General features: G+C 40.7%; 1 protein-coding gene across 1 annotated transcript in view; it reads right to left on the bottom strand.

Annotated features, from left to right (window-relative positions):
- Positions 1-12,373, bottom strand: part of KCTD16 (potassium channel tetramerization domain containing 16) — a gene marked incomplete at both ends in the record, with an annotated part of 288,776 nt that extends 276,403 nt beyond the window's left edge. The window contains one exon of the mRNA XM_079703098.1: positions 11,542-12,373. Coding sequence (XP_079559224.1) covers positions 11,542-12,373 — 832 coding nt within the window. The remainder of the gene's footprint in view (positions 1-11,541) is intronic.
- Between the last annotated feature and the right edge of the window lie 2,153 nt (positions 12,374-14,526).

A 14,526-nucleotide genomic window follows, 5' to 3' on the forward strand; every position in this document is an offset into this window, starting at 1 on the left:
TGAAATCATATCAATCATCTTTTCTGACCACAACGCTATGAGATTAGAAATCAATTACAGGGGAAAAAACATAAAAAACACAAACACATGAAGGCTAAACAATATGTTACTAAATAACCAAGAGATCACTGAAGAAATCAAAGAGGAAATAAAACAATACCTAGAAACAAATGACAATGGAGACACAATGACCCAAAACCTATGGGATGCAGCAAAAGCAGTTCTAAGAGGGAAGTTTATAGCAACCCAATTCTACCTCAAGAAACAAGAAAAATCTCAAATAACAATCTAACTTTACACCTAAAGGAACTAGAGAAAGGAGAACAAATAAAACCTAAAGTCAGCAGAAGGAAAGAAATCATAAAGATCAGAGCAGAAATAAATGAAATAGAAACGAAGAAAACAGTAGCAAAGATCAATAAAACTAAAAGCCGGTTCTTTGAGATGATAAACGAAATTGATAAACCATTAGTCAGACTCATCAAGAAAAAGAGGGAGAGGACTCAAATCAATAAAATTAGAAATGAAAAAGAAGTTACAACAGACACTACAGAAATACAAAGCATCATAAGAGACTACTACAAGCAACTCTATGCCAATAAAATGGACAACCTGGAAAAATGGACAAATTCTTAGAAAGGTATAACCTTCCATGACTGAACCAGGAAGAAACAGAAAATATGAACAGACCAATCACAAGTAATGAAATTGAAACTGTGATTAAAAATCTTCCAACCAACAGAAGTCCAGGACCAGATGGCTTCACAGGCGAATTCTATCAAACATTTAGAGAAGAGTTAACACCCATCCTTCTCACTCTTCCAAAAAATTGCAGAAGAAGGAACACTCCCAAACTCATTCTACGAGGCCACCATCGCCCTGATACAAAAACCAGAAAGAGATACTAAAAAAAGGAAAATTACAGACCAATATCACTGATGAATATAGATGCAAAAATCCTCAACAAAATACTAGCAAACAGAATCCAACAACACATTAAAAGGATCATACACCACGATAAAGTGGAATTTATCCCAGGGATGCAAGGATTCGTCAATATATGCAAATCAAACAATGTGATATACCATACTAACAAATTGAAGAAGAAAAACCATATGATCATCTCAATAAATGTAGAAAAAGCTTTTGAAAAAATTCAACACCCATTTATGATAAAAACTCTCCAGAAAGTGGCCAGAGAGGGAACCTACCTCAACATAATAAAGGCCATATACAACAAACCCACAGCAAACATCATTCTCAATGGTGAAAAACTGAAACCATTTCCTCTAAGATCAGGAACAAGACAAGGATATCCACTCTCACCACTGTCATTCAACATAGTTTTGGAAGTCCTAGCCACGGCAAACAGAGAAGAAAGAGAAATAAAAGGAAAACAAATTGGAAAAGAAGAAGTAAAACTGTCACTGTTTTCAGATGACATGATACTATACATAGAGAATCCTAAAGATGCCACCAGAAAACTACTAGAGCTAATCAATGAATTTGGTAAAGTTGCAGGGTACAAAATTAATGCACAGAAGTCTTTTTCATTCCTATACACTAACAAAGAAAGATCAGAAAGAGAAATTAAGGAAACACTCCCATTTACCATTGCAACAAAAAGAATAAAATACCTAGGAATAAACCTGCATAAGGAGGTAAAATACCTGCACTCAGAAAACTATAAGACACTGATGAAAGAAATCAAAGATGACATAAACAGATGGAGAGATATACCATTTTCTTGGATTGGAAGAAAAAATATTGTGAAAATGACTATACTACCCAAAGCAATCTACAGATTCAATGCAATCCCTATCAAATTACTAATGGCATTTTTTACAGAACTAGAACAAAAAATCTTAAAATTTGTATGGAGACACAAAAGACCCAAATAGCCAAAGCAGTCTTGAGGGAAAAAAACTGAGCTGGAGAAATCAGGCTCCCTGACTTCAGACTATACTACAAAGCTACAGTAATCAAGACAATATGGTACTGGCGCAAAAACAGAAATATAGATCAATGGAACAGGATAGAAAGCCCACAGATAAACCCATGCACCTATGGTCAACTAATCTATGACAAAGGAGGCAAGTATATACAATGGAGAAAAGACAGTCTCTTCAATTAGTGGTTCTGGGAAAACTGGACAGCCACATGTAAAAGAATGAAATTAGAACACTCCTTATCACCATACAAAAAAATAAACTCCAAATGCATTAGAGACCTAAATGTAAGAGCAGACATTATAAAACTCTTAGAGGAATATGGAGGAAGAACACTCTTTGACATAAATCACAGCAAGATCTTTTTTGATCCACCTCCTAGAGTAATGGAAATAAAAACAAGAATAAACAAATGGGACCTAATGAAACTTAAAAGCTTTGTAAAGCAAAGAAAACTACAAACAAGATGAAAGGCAACCCTCAGAATGGGAGAAAATATTTGCAAATGAATCAACAGACAAAGGATTAATTTCCAAAATATATACACAGCTCATGAAGCTCAATATTTAAAAAACAAAGAACCCAATCCAAAAATGGGCAGAAGACTTAAATAAACATTTCTCCAAAGAAGACATACAGATGGCCAAGAAGCACATGAAAAGCTACTGAACATCACTAATTATTAGAGAAATGCAAATCAAAACTACAATGAGGTATCACCTCACACCAGTTAGAATAGGCATCATCAGAAAATCTACAAACAACAAATGCTGGAGAGGGTGTGGAGAAAAGGCAACCCTCTTGCACTGTTGGTGGGAATGTAAATTGATACAGCCACTATGGAGATCAGTATGGAGATTCCTTAAAAAACTAAAAATAGAATTACCATATGACCCAGCAATCCCACTACTGGGCATATACCCAGAGAAAAGCATAATTCAAAAAGACACATGCACCCCAATGTTCACTGCAGCACTATTTATAATAGCCAGGTCATGGAAGCAACCTAAATGTCCACCAACAGATGAATGGATAAAGAAGGTGTGGAACATATATACAATGGAATATTACTCAGCCATAAAAAGGAACGAAATTGTGTCATTTGTAGAGATGTGGCTGGATCTAGAGACTGTCATACCGAGTGAAGTAAGTCAGAAAGAGAAAAACAAATATATATTAATGCATGTATGTGGAACCTAGCAAAATGGTACAGATGAACCGGTTTGTAGGGCAGAAATTGAGACACAGATGTAGAGAACAAACGTATGGACACCAAGAGGGGAAAGTGGCTGGGGGGGGGGTATGAATTGGGAGATTGGGATTGACATGTATACACTGATGTGTATAAAATGGATGACTAATAAGAACCTGCTCTATAAAAAAATAAATTAAATTAAATTCAAAAAATAAAAATTAAAGTGCTTAGCCCAGCACCTGAAGAACTCAGTGGAAGTTAGGAAATGCCATCATTATGACCAGTCACACCAGAGCAATCACACTATCATTGCTCTCCAGTTCTGTTAAGAGATAATGTAATGGTATATGCAAGACACTGGCACCTATGACCAAAACAAAAGTCTGCAGTGGGCATTTAGTTTCCTTTTTTGAGAAATATTTATGGAGTGCCTACATTTTTGCCAGGTTCTGTGCCAGGTATATCATGATGAAAGTGACCGACACAGTTCCTACCTTCAGAGAGCTTGCAGTCTAATGTTACAGAAACAGTTAAATAAGAAAGTATAATACAGTATTATTTGTGCCACAGTAATGGAAAATAGGATCCTATGGAGCAAAGATAAGAGGCGCCTAATCTAGATATGGTGGGCTAGAAAGGCTTCCCATAAAAGGAACCTCTAGATTGGGACCTGAAGTATGTAATCAAAGCGGGTGAAGGCACAGTTCCAGGCACAGGGAACATTATGTACAAAACTGAAGAAGCAAGTGTATAACAGCATTGAAGAGCTAAAAGAAATGGGGTAGAGCTGAGGTTAAAAATGTAACGGGTGGGAGGGCAACAGAAGAGGCTAAGGACAGAAGCAGAGGTCATTCCACCAAGAGCTGTGATTCACGTTAAGGAGTGACATGGTCAGGCTCACATTTTAGAAATCTCACCATTTTTGCAGCAGGAAGAGGAGACCCAAATGGGACAACACCAGATATGGGTGGGAAGGACAGTTTCAGTTTCTTTGTAATAATCTAGAAAAGCAATGCCAGTGGGCTGGGTAGCATCAGTGGAGACGGGAAGAAATGGACGGATTCGAGACGGATGTAGGAAAAGAACCAATAGGACTTGGAGACTGGAGAAATGGTTAGGGAGAAAGAAGAGCCACTCAGGTTTTATTCTTCCCTGGGGAACTGGGCAACTGATGAATCCATTTACTGAGATAAGGAACACAAGGAGAGAAGAGGTTTGAGAACGTACACGATGAGTTCAGTGGAGCTTCCGCACAGTTGAAAGAATCCCAGAATACAAAATTAGAATAGCCAGGAGGCAAACTTTCCCACTCAGAATGATTCTTCCTCCCAGTCAACAGGAGCCAGTGCACATCTTGGTAGGTTCACTGCACCCCTGATGGTAGCCCGGCCTAATGACAGGAACAGCAGTGGAATACTAGATAGTTGTTGGATGACTAGAAGGAAAAACTGGAGCCTCTTTTATTGCCTGCTGTGTCGTCAGAATCAACTTGAACAATGGAGAGAACAGATCCCAATTGCTATTTGTCCATATGATGATCATGAAAAAACTAACAGGGCTTCCTTGGCGGCGCAGTGGTTAAGAATCCGCCTGCCAATGCAGGGGACACGGGTTCGAGCCATGATCCGGGAAGATCCCACATGCCGTGGAACAACTAAGCCCATGTGCCACAACTACTGAGCCTGTGCTCTAGAGCCTGCGAGCCACAACTACTGAGCCCACGCACCACAACTACTGAAGCCTGTGCACCTAGAGCCCGTGCTCTGCAACAAGAGAAGCCACTGCAATGAGAAGCCCGCGCACTGCAAGAAAGAGTAGCCCCCAGTCGCCGCAACTAGAGAAAGCCCACAAGTGGCAACAAAGACCCCAACACAGCCAAAAATAAATAAATAAAACAAATAAATTTTTTTAATGGAAAATTTTATTTAAAAAAAAAGAAAAACAATAAGGAGAGATCCCTCCCTTGCCTCCAAAGCAGATAGCATTTCAATCTGTCAAAGCAAATTAAAAATGGACCTGCCGGGCCTCCCTGGTGGCGCAGTGGTTGAGAGTCCGCCTGCCGATGCAGGGGATACGGGTTCGTGCCCCGGTCTGGGAGGATCCCACATGCCGCGGAGCGGCTAGGCCCGTGAGCCATGGCCGCTGAGCCTGCGCGTCCAGAGCCTGTGCTCCGCAACGGGAGAGGCCACAACAGTGAGAGGCCCGCGTACCGCGAAAAAAAAAAAAAAAAAAAATGGACCTGCCAACGCTTGTGAAGATTTCTTGCAAGAAATTCTGAACCTGAATCTGATCAAGCCTTAGAATCTGGTGTTTAGCTTGAACAAATGTACAGAAAATACAGGGGTAAGAAAAAAAATGTGTCAATAACATCACAGAGATCACAGAGATGGATGAGCGAAACCCGGAGTGCCAGACATTCGCCAAGACAAATAACTTGGTTTCTTCAAACAAATAGATTGAAAAAGAAAAGAAAGAAAGAGGGAGTGAGAGAAAAAGGGAGCAAGGGAAAAGGAGGGAGGGAGGGAGAAATTAAAAGAGATTTAATATTATTGCCACTTTTTCATATATGCCATATGCAATATTTTTCTAATTTTGAAAGAGAAAATAAATAGCAATAAAAGATAATGGATGGACCTCATTTGACTCTTGATTCAAACAAGAGTTTGACAACTTTAAAAAAAATATTGTGAGAAAATCAAAGAAGTTTGAACACCAACTAGATATTAGAAGATATTCAAGAATTATTAATTTTGTATGTGATAATGGTATTGTTACATATCTTAAAATTCATTTTATTTTAGAAACATATAGTATAGTGTTTGTGGATGAATGAAATGACTGACTTCTAAAATTTGTTTCAAAAGAATCCAGTGCAGACAGAGGAGAAAGTAGGTAGGAATATATATGAACCAAGATTAGTCTTGTAATGATCACTGTAATTTTTGGAGCTGGGTTTCTCTACATTTGGATGTGTTTGAAAATTTCCATACTAACATGTTTTAGCTGACTTGCCAAGAAACGCAGTATTTGAGGAAAGCTAGAGCAAAGACCAAAGAAAAAGAGCAATAGTCAGCTATGATGCAGAGACTGAGCATCACCTCTACATTTCTGAAGAACTGTTTTCTGTGCATCGGACTGGTACTCTCTTCTATGCCCAGTCACTCCTCTCCATGGTTTGCGTTTGGAGGTGTTCCAAATGGAGCTCTGTGTGGCACATTCTCAGCTATTTCTATCTCTAATTCCTTTGGTAAGATCTAAACCTCCTTAGGCTATCAAAATCATTTGGTCTTCTCTTTCCAATTGTATACATACTTTTTTTTTTTTTTTTTGCGGTATGCGGGCTTCTCACTGTTGTGGCCTCTCCCGTTGCGGAGCACAGGCTCCGGACGCGCAGGCTCAGCGGCCATGGCTCATGGGTCCAGCCACTCCGCGGCATGTGGGATCTTCCCAGACCGGGGCACGAACCCGTGTCCCCTCCATCGGCAGGCGGACTCTCAACCACTGCGCCACCAGGGAAGCCCTACATACGTTTTTAATATATTGAGGTACTTGGGGGCAATCACAGAGATCTCCCCCTTTCTGCCTACATACTGACACTTCTCTTGCTGCCAAATTCATTCAGGATGCCAGAGACCTAGGAAGAAACAATTCAAATCATCTCCTACAAGGAACTGGGCTCAGGTAATATACCTTGTTTGGCATGAAAGTGAAAATGGCATAATAGGATATTTTACTAACATGCTTATATCCCTGTTACGTTGAGCCCAACGGTCGGAGAACAGCATCTTAAAGAGATAAGAAAAAATGATACCCACTACCCCTTTCTTTTATCATCATCATCACCAACCAATATCTGCCCAAGCAGGGTCTAAACCAACTTCATGATGAAGCCTTATACTTAGATTATGCTATATATTTAAATTATAATCAAGAAGGCTCAAGTCTTAAGAACACTCCCTTTGGGATACAAAGTCACTGGATCCACAGTTATTAAAAGGTTTCTTATGTATAAAAACCTCTGAAAAAAGTAACGCCATGCCTTGAAAATATTCTAAATAAAATGACAGAACAGAATTTTTACTGACGTCTTGATTATGGCATAGCGAGAGAACTTGAAAGCAGGAATGACTAAAGGAAGAGGAACAGAGAACATCTTAGATGGAAAAGACAGAAAAACATCACAGAAAGAGGAGAGGCAGGTGTGGTAAAGATCACACCCTCACAGTTTGGACTTCATTGTTCTGTGGCTTCATTTTGAATGTGCCAACATCATATTTCCATGGACAATAAAAACTGAAGCTATCATTGGTAACTTTTGAGGAAACAGGAAAAAAAGAGCTAGAATCATTTCAAGATAGATGCTTTTCCACCTGTTTTCCTTTAAAAACACACCCTCTTATGGAAGCTTCTAAAATCAACTGGGTCATTTATTCACAATGGCCAGAACCACCATTTCTTCCCAATACAAGGTCATGCAGCTGAATTCTAAGTGAGAAATCATTTCCTGGGCTTCCCTGGTGGCGCAGTGGTTGAGAGTCCGCCTGCCGATGCAGGGAACATGGGTTCGTGCCCTGGTCCAGGAAGATCCCACATGCTGCGGAGCGGCTGGGCCCGTGAGCCATGGCCGCTGAGCCTGCGCGTCCGGAGCCTGTGCTCCGCAACGGGAGAGGCCACGGCAGGGAGAGGCCCGCGTACCGCAAAAAAAAAAAGAAATCATTTCCTGATCTACTTTTCTCCAACACTCCATCTCAATCAACCACCCTGAAGATATATACTGTGTATATAAAGCAATTTAGAAACTTGTGTGGAAACAACCCTTTAAATTTAAGAAAACCAAGTAAAGAGAAAAAAGGTAAAAATGTACAAGCAGTAATCTGTTGAAAAGGCAATGAATTGGTGTCTCCGTAATTCATAGAACTCATACTTTATGTTTTTGGATCCTATGAATTAAACTCCCTATTTGTGGTCATGTTATCACAGTTCTATTAGAGGCAAGTGCCTTTGAATCTGAATGGTTTCAGGCATTTGTCTGAAGTAACTCACTCATGAGTAGGATTAAGGAAATGTACTTAATTTTCTCCAACCAAGAGCAAGCTTCCCTAGGGCACTGGAAGAGGGCTAATAAGAGGTTCATTTATTTCCACGCACCTGTGATTTTGTTCCTAAGTGGTGTGAACGGCTATTGAGTTCAATATCAGGACTTCTTGTTTCCAAATTACTTAGATCTCATTTCATCTAGAGATAAATCAAGAAGGCATCCTCTGATGTTTATGATATTGCCTTCCATATAACACTTGGAGAGAAAACAGAGGTAATTATTTACCTAGTTGGGTGAGAAAGGTGGAAAAGTACCTTCTCGTTTTTTTTTAATTAAAATACTTTGTGAGGCAATCCTAGGACAGACATTTCTTTACTTCCTATATCACTCACATTTTTTCAGTTGCTGATAAGTGAATCATAATCCACAGTATCTCGCATATTTTGGTGTGTAAGCAATGTAGACAAACACCTTTCTTGCTGCCCTTTTGAACACACACAAACATGGGTTGACTTTAATTGTTTGTAGTTCTGCAATAACAAAACACTCAGTCAAAACTGCCTGATGTTGACCATCAATTCTAGGTCCACATGAAGACTGAATGAGGCAAGAATCTAACCTGTTAATAATTGACAGATTTCCCAATTTCCCCTTGGAAAATCTGGAAGAAAATTAGGCAAACAGAGGAAGAAGGGGTCTTTCCCCATGACTGTCAACCACCATATGCAATGTATTAATTTCTTGCTGTTCATTTTTTACTGTGATCTGGATCCAGACAAAGTGACTCTGCATTATCCCTTGGTTATTAGAAGAGTCTAATTGCTTGGAGTCAATTACTTGGACCCAAGAAGTTTGTCACTACATATCTATGTCTTTATCTACAGATATTTTTATAACATAGGAGGAAGTTGAGTTCCCCGGCAAAGAGCATCTTTTCTGTTAGTTGGTTGGTTGGTTGGTTTTTTTGAGGTTGGGGGAGGTGCTCACCAGAGACACACACTGCCCCTTCGGATCTGGCTGGCAGGTGGTGGCTTTTGGGCTCCACACCCTCTGCAAAGCGAGCGGTGGCTTGGTGCTCACAGTTGGTTGATTGGCAGGGCTCGGAGCATCTTTGCATACAAGCAACTCCCTGCTTTAGAGCACCTCCTGTAGTTTTGTCCCATTAACCTGAGCACAACAGCTTGATGAATTTGGTTATAGAGGCACAGTTGGCAGCTTCTAATTAAATAATTATGCCTAAGCAGCTGCACGGAAGCTGTCATGCACCTTAGAAAGACAGCAGCCAGTTTTATTGATCTTAAGACAGAGGAAGAGTTAACACTTAGCTCTGGTTGTTTGTTAGGTACAAAGGGCAAGTATATCATATGCAGTATATGTGCTGTGCAATATGAAGCTGCTGTACATTTGTGCTAGCCTGTCCATGGAGTGATGGAGAGCAAACCTTGGCAACCTCTCAGCAACCCAACAAAGAAAGAAGTGATTATATGATCAGAGAACAGAGTCTGTTGAGAGCAATCTAAAAAGGACATAGTGTTATATGGATGAGTCTCTGATGAACACAGAAATGTCACTGAGCTAGTAGGCAAATACACTCAGATTCTGGGTATCATTTAGATGAGCAAGTGATTAGAATCAAGTGTAGTCTTTTTGAGGGGCTATGCTTGGTAGGTTTTCTTTTATTTGACTGAAGCTTCTTAAGAGGCTGTTTTCAAATATTAGAAATTGGAGAACAAGGTAAATATCACACACCTAGATTTAAACTCTATGATGCATTTTTTCCCCCAAAAGTTAGAAGATATTTATTCTACAGAATCACAGATAATGTCACACTCCTTTGTAGAAAACTAAAAAGCTAAAGCCTTATCTCTATACTAGTGGAAAATTCACCAGAAGGAAGAAAGCAGAATCTGGCAACTAAGTTCCAACATAGAGGAAGGTACAGATTACAGATAAAGGCCATAGGTAGGGATATTGGACCAAATAATGCTTGTTCCAGAACGCTACTGAACTGCTGGCTGATTTCATTTTTCTACACAGGCTGTTCTTTCTATACAATCCATTTGTCTTCACTTCCAAAAACCAAATGTGTGATAACCCAGTAGAGAGCAACTCGGCTTCCCACAGGCCTTGTCACCAAGGTTCCCAGCACCATCTCCAAATGAATAAACACAACTGTAGGCAAAAACCAGTCCAGGAAATTCAGTCGTATCTTTATGTGTAAAGACATTTAGATATTTTAATCCTCAAAATTTATGGATTTGCCTTAAAATAAGAATAGAGAAAAACTGGAAACATATTTCTTACGGAATTCACTTCACCCAACTCCCAGACCTGTTGAAAATCATCAGTTCATCAAGCACTAAACTTTACAGATTGATTGATTGTTCTCCTTTCGGAGATCAATGGCTTATATTTAGAATAATGCCATTTCTTAAAACAAGGCATTCTGTACAGTCATTTAAACAAATGGACTGACCTCTAACAAACTCTTACTTTAAAGGCACAATTTAAAGGTACAATTGTTTCCTTTCTTTTTTCCCTTCTGGTTTCCTTTTATGTCAGTGATTCCATCACCTCAGCTATCTGAAGATGACTGCATGTGACTGACAATTCTCAAGGATTCATTCCTTTTAGATGACTCCTAAATGAAGCTCAACTTAATTAAGTCTGCACTGCAACTCATATCTCAGTACAAATTGCTAAGGAATCAAATCACAAAACTGTAAAGCCTAGAAAAGCAAATTTCAGACTTGGGGTGGGGGGGAAGGGGGTCTTTCGTCAGTCTATGCTGCCATCTAGCCAAGATCAAGTCATTCAGTGCAACATCCATTTGTGTTTTCAATGCCCCCATGAAAGCCAGTCTTCAGCAACCAGCTTAAGAGACCCCAAAGTTAGATAAAAGAATAGAGAGCAGCACTTCAGCCACTCTGAGTCTATCAACCTCCTGTGGACCAACAGCTAAATTCTAATGTTCTTATGTTCACGATTCAGTATCTGACAGAGACATACATGCCTGTTTTCATTCCACATATTACCTATACCAATATCATTTGCATCTTGTGATTTTTGAGGCCTTTAAATATTCTGTGATTCTTTAAATATTTTTAAATATTTAAATAAATATTTATATAAATATTATAAAATAAATATTTTATAAATATCCTGTGACTGGAAAAACAAACGTTGTCTTAGGTAAGACATGAAAGCTGACTATAACCTCTAATCTTCTAGCTGTACCTCAAGGGTTAAAAAAAAGAACCAAAATAGTATTCCTCAGACATAGACTGAACATGCAGACATATATTTCTGTTAAGAGGATCCATACACATGAAAAAACAAAAAGAACCCATGGTACTTACGATAGAAGACGTACTCAGTGTAACTTGACCAGATCTTGTCATCTGTGTATTGGTTGACGAAAGATGCTGTCACTGAGGAGTTACAGGCCACCATGTGGAATCCACATTCTGACAACATATCAAAAGCCCTTTCCAGATGCCTGAATTTGAGATAAAATCTGGAGGTGTATCTTTCTGGGGCTCTGTCAGGGTCTCTGCTCTCGTTCAAAGTTTCTCCAAAGACCTCCTTTGCCAAGGAAATCCTTCCACAAACCAAAATCCGGGGAACTCTCCGAAACTTGGCATCTGCCTGCCCCTCTCTGCCCATGGTGCAGGACCCCCTGTAACCCACAGTAATAAAACCCCACTTGCGGTCAGCAGGGAGTAGTGAGGAAGGGGGGCATATTCTCGTGTCACTTCCTTGGGAGGCATCTTCAAAGTCACTATGGCAGAATTCATCTGGGCTTTGCTTGATTTCATCAGGGGTCAGGAGTTTGACCAAGTCTGGGAGCTGGAAGTACTCAGCTTCCCTTTTCAGTCTTCCCCTTTCTGGAAAGTGATCAGGCAGGACCACCTGCCTGTCCCTGAGATAGTCCAGAATATAACGGAACAAGAATCCATCTCTATCAATGAAAAACCTTCCCTTGGAGTCCTTGGCTAGATCGTTAGCTGTGTCTCTCTTTGGGGAAAACATTTTCCACAGGAGGGAATGAGGGATGCTTATTAATGTGGAATGACGAGTGAAATAAACTTGACCCCCAACATTCAGCTCCACAACCTCAGGGAAGGAGTTGGGAACCGCAGCCCCTTGTTCTCGAGGATAATAACGACTACAGTTTCCACTCAGAGCCATTGTCCCTTTCTTCTTCTTCTTCTATTTTGATGCGAAGGTGCAGTTCAATGGAGTCAGAGCCTGATCTTTTGCACCAACTTGTAAGGGAGGGAGAGGATGCTAACTTGTTAAAAAACGGCCTTCTCTTACCTAGTTTTTTCCCCAAGAAAGCAAAATTTCAAAGACTCCACAGGTGAAGTGATGCTGCAAAAGTAGTTTAAACCCTGGCAGGTGGTAAGCTATTACTTCACGGAATATAATCAACTCATCTGCATCCAATCTTCCCCCAAGCTCAGTAGGCAAGGCAGGCCAGGTCCCCAGTTACTGAGAGGTCTGTGTGAAGGAAAAGAGAGAAAATTATTTCCTCAAACCCAGCATGAGTCAGAAAAAAAGAGACCACTGGAGAGAGAAGAAGGAAGGAGAGAAGCAGGAAGGGAGGAAGGGAGGAAGGGAGGGAGGGAGGGAGGGAGGAAGGGAGAGATTATTTTACATAAGCAGCCCTGGAACTACTGATTTCAGCCATTCTTCAACTAAATCGTAGCTTCTCTCAAGCTATTTTGTGTCTACATATTTATCCATATTCCTCTGTCTCCAGCATTTAGTATTAAAAACATTTCTATTTGATTTCTGCATTAAAAAGGAATATGCAATTTTCAACTTCTAAAAGGGGATTTTTTTTTTTCTGGCTGGACAGGAAAAGTAATAAGCCTCGGAACTTACCTTAGTAAGTGCTGGAAACAGTTCTTGCGCAGAAATACCCATTTGCAAAGCAGTCGGAATCCACAACCACACAGAGTCTGGAGCTTGTCAAATCCCAAAGAGGTAAAGGACAGAGGTATCAATGAAAAGTTCCAGAGAGATGTGCTCTTAGAAAATAATCATATATATGTGTGTGTGTGTGTATATCTATCTATCTATCTATATATATATATAAAGATTTATATAAATGTATATTTGTGTATATATATGTATATATTCACTTCCAATCTCAAGTTAAAACAAGTCACAAAAAAGTTAAACCGTGACGAGAGGTTGGATTGAAGAAGCAAAGCAGAGAAAAATATTCATCCAAAGCTTCTCCAGGAAAAAAAAAAAAAAATCAAACCTTTGGAAAGAATCCTTAAAACAGAAGAGAGTTGCAAGAGGTACTGGGACTTAGAAGCTTTTCAGAAAGCCCAGAAGCAGAAAGAAAGACAGATGTGCCCTGCTGGGGTCCCAGGTAGCCACCCCACCTGCCGGCAAGGGCAAGCGGGCTCCCATGTTCCCAGCCAAGTGGGAGCCGGCGGCCGCCGCGGCGCCGAAATGACAGCGGGGGGCTCGGGCTCGGGCTTCTCCGGCGGCGGAGCTGGGTGGTTCCACAGTTCCCAGTGCAGTTCGGATGCTGTTGTTTCAGCAGTGCAGGCAAGAAACCATCCAGGGAAATGACTATTACATCATCTTAAAGGAATATGGCTTGGAGAAAGCGGAGGCAGCTCCGAGTCACGTCCGCCTCGCTGACAGGTCGCCAGGACTGCGCGGGGACGCCGCGCTCCGGCCGTGGGCACGCGACTCCTGGGCGCTCCGGACTCGGGGCGGGGACGCAGCGCTGCGCAGCCACGCCCCCCTCCCCGTCCTGTCCGGAAGTCTGGAGTTTCCAAGGGCCTTTGCTTTGCCCTTTCCTCCTGTTTTCAGACCTCCACCGCCACCACCATCCCCCAGAAACAAGCCCCCAACCCAGTGGTGAGACGAACACAGCGGTTTTTCATTTTAAAAAAATCAACAAACATGCCCGTCGCACGTGCACTGAATTTCTGCGGAAGGGCAAATTGCCCCTTTAAAGCTTGTTTATATAAAAATTTAAAAAAAAAAGAAAGGAAGGAAGGAGGGAAGGAAGGAAGGAAGAAAAGCACACCCAACGACCCCAGTGTTCAAGCTACAAAGTAGTTCTTTTTCCAACCAAAGAGGATGAAACCATGTTCTCTCAGATGCCCTCACCTGTTTTTTCCCTTCTTCTCCATCCCTCTGCCACCCCACCACAGGAAATAAATAAATAAATAATAAATACATACAGGCATAGGTACAGTCTCTCTGGAATTAATGATGCTCCTTCAAAAGAATCCACGAAGCACTGGTACCCTCAGAAAACCCAGGGTTTATATCAGTAAGTCATGAGCTTAGCTTCCATGTAAATTGTG

Source organism: Hyperoodon ampullatus (assembly GCF_949752795.1).
Source record: "Hyperoodon ampullatus genome assembly, chromosome: 4".
Classification (NCBI taxonomy): domain Eukaryota; kingdom Metazoa; phylum Chordata; class Mammalia; order Artiodactyla; family Ziphiidae; genus Hyperoodon; species Hyperoodon ampullatus.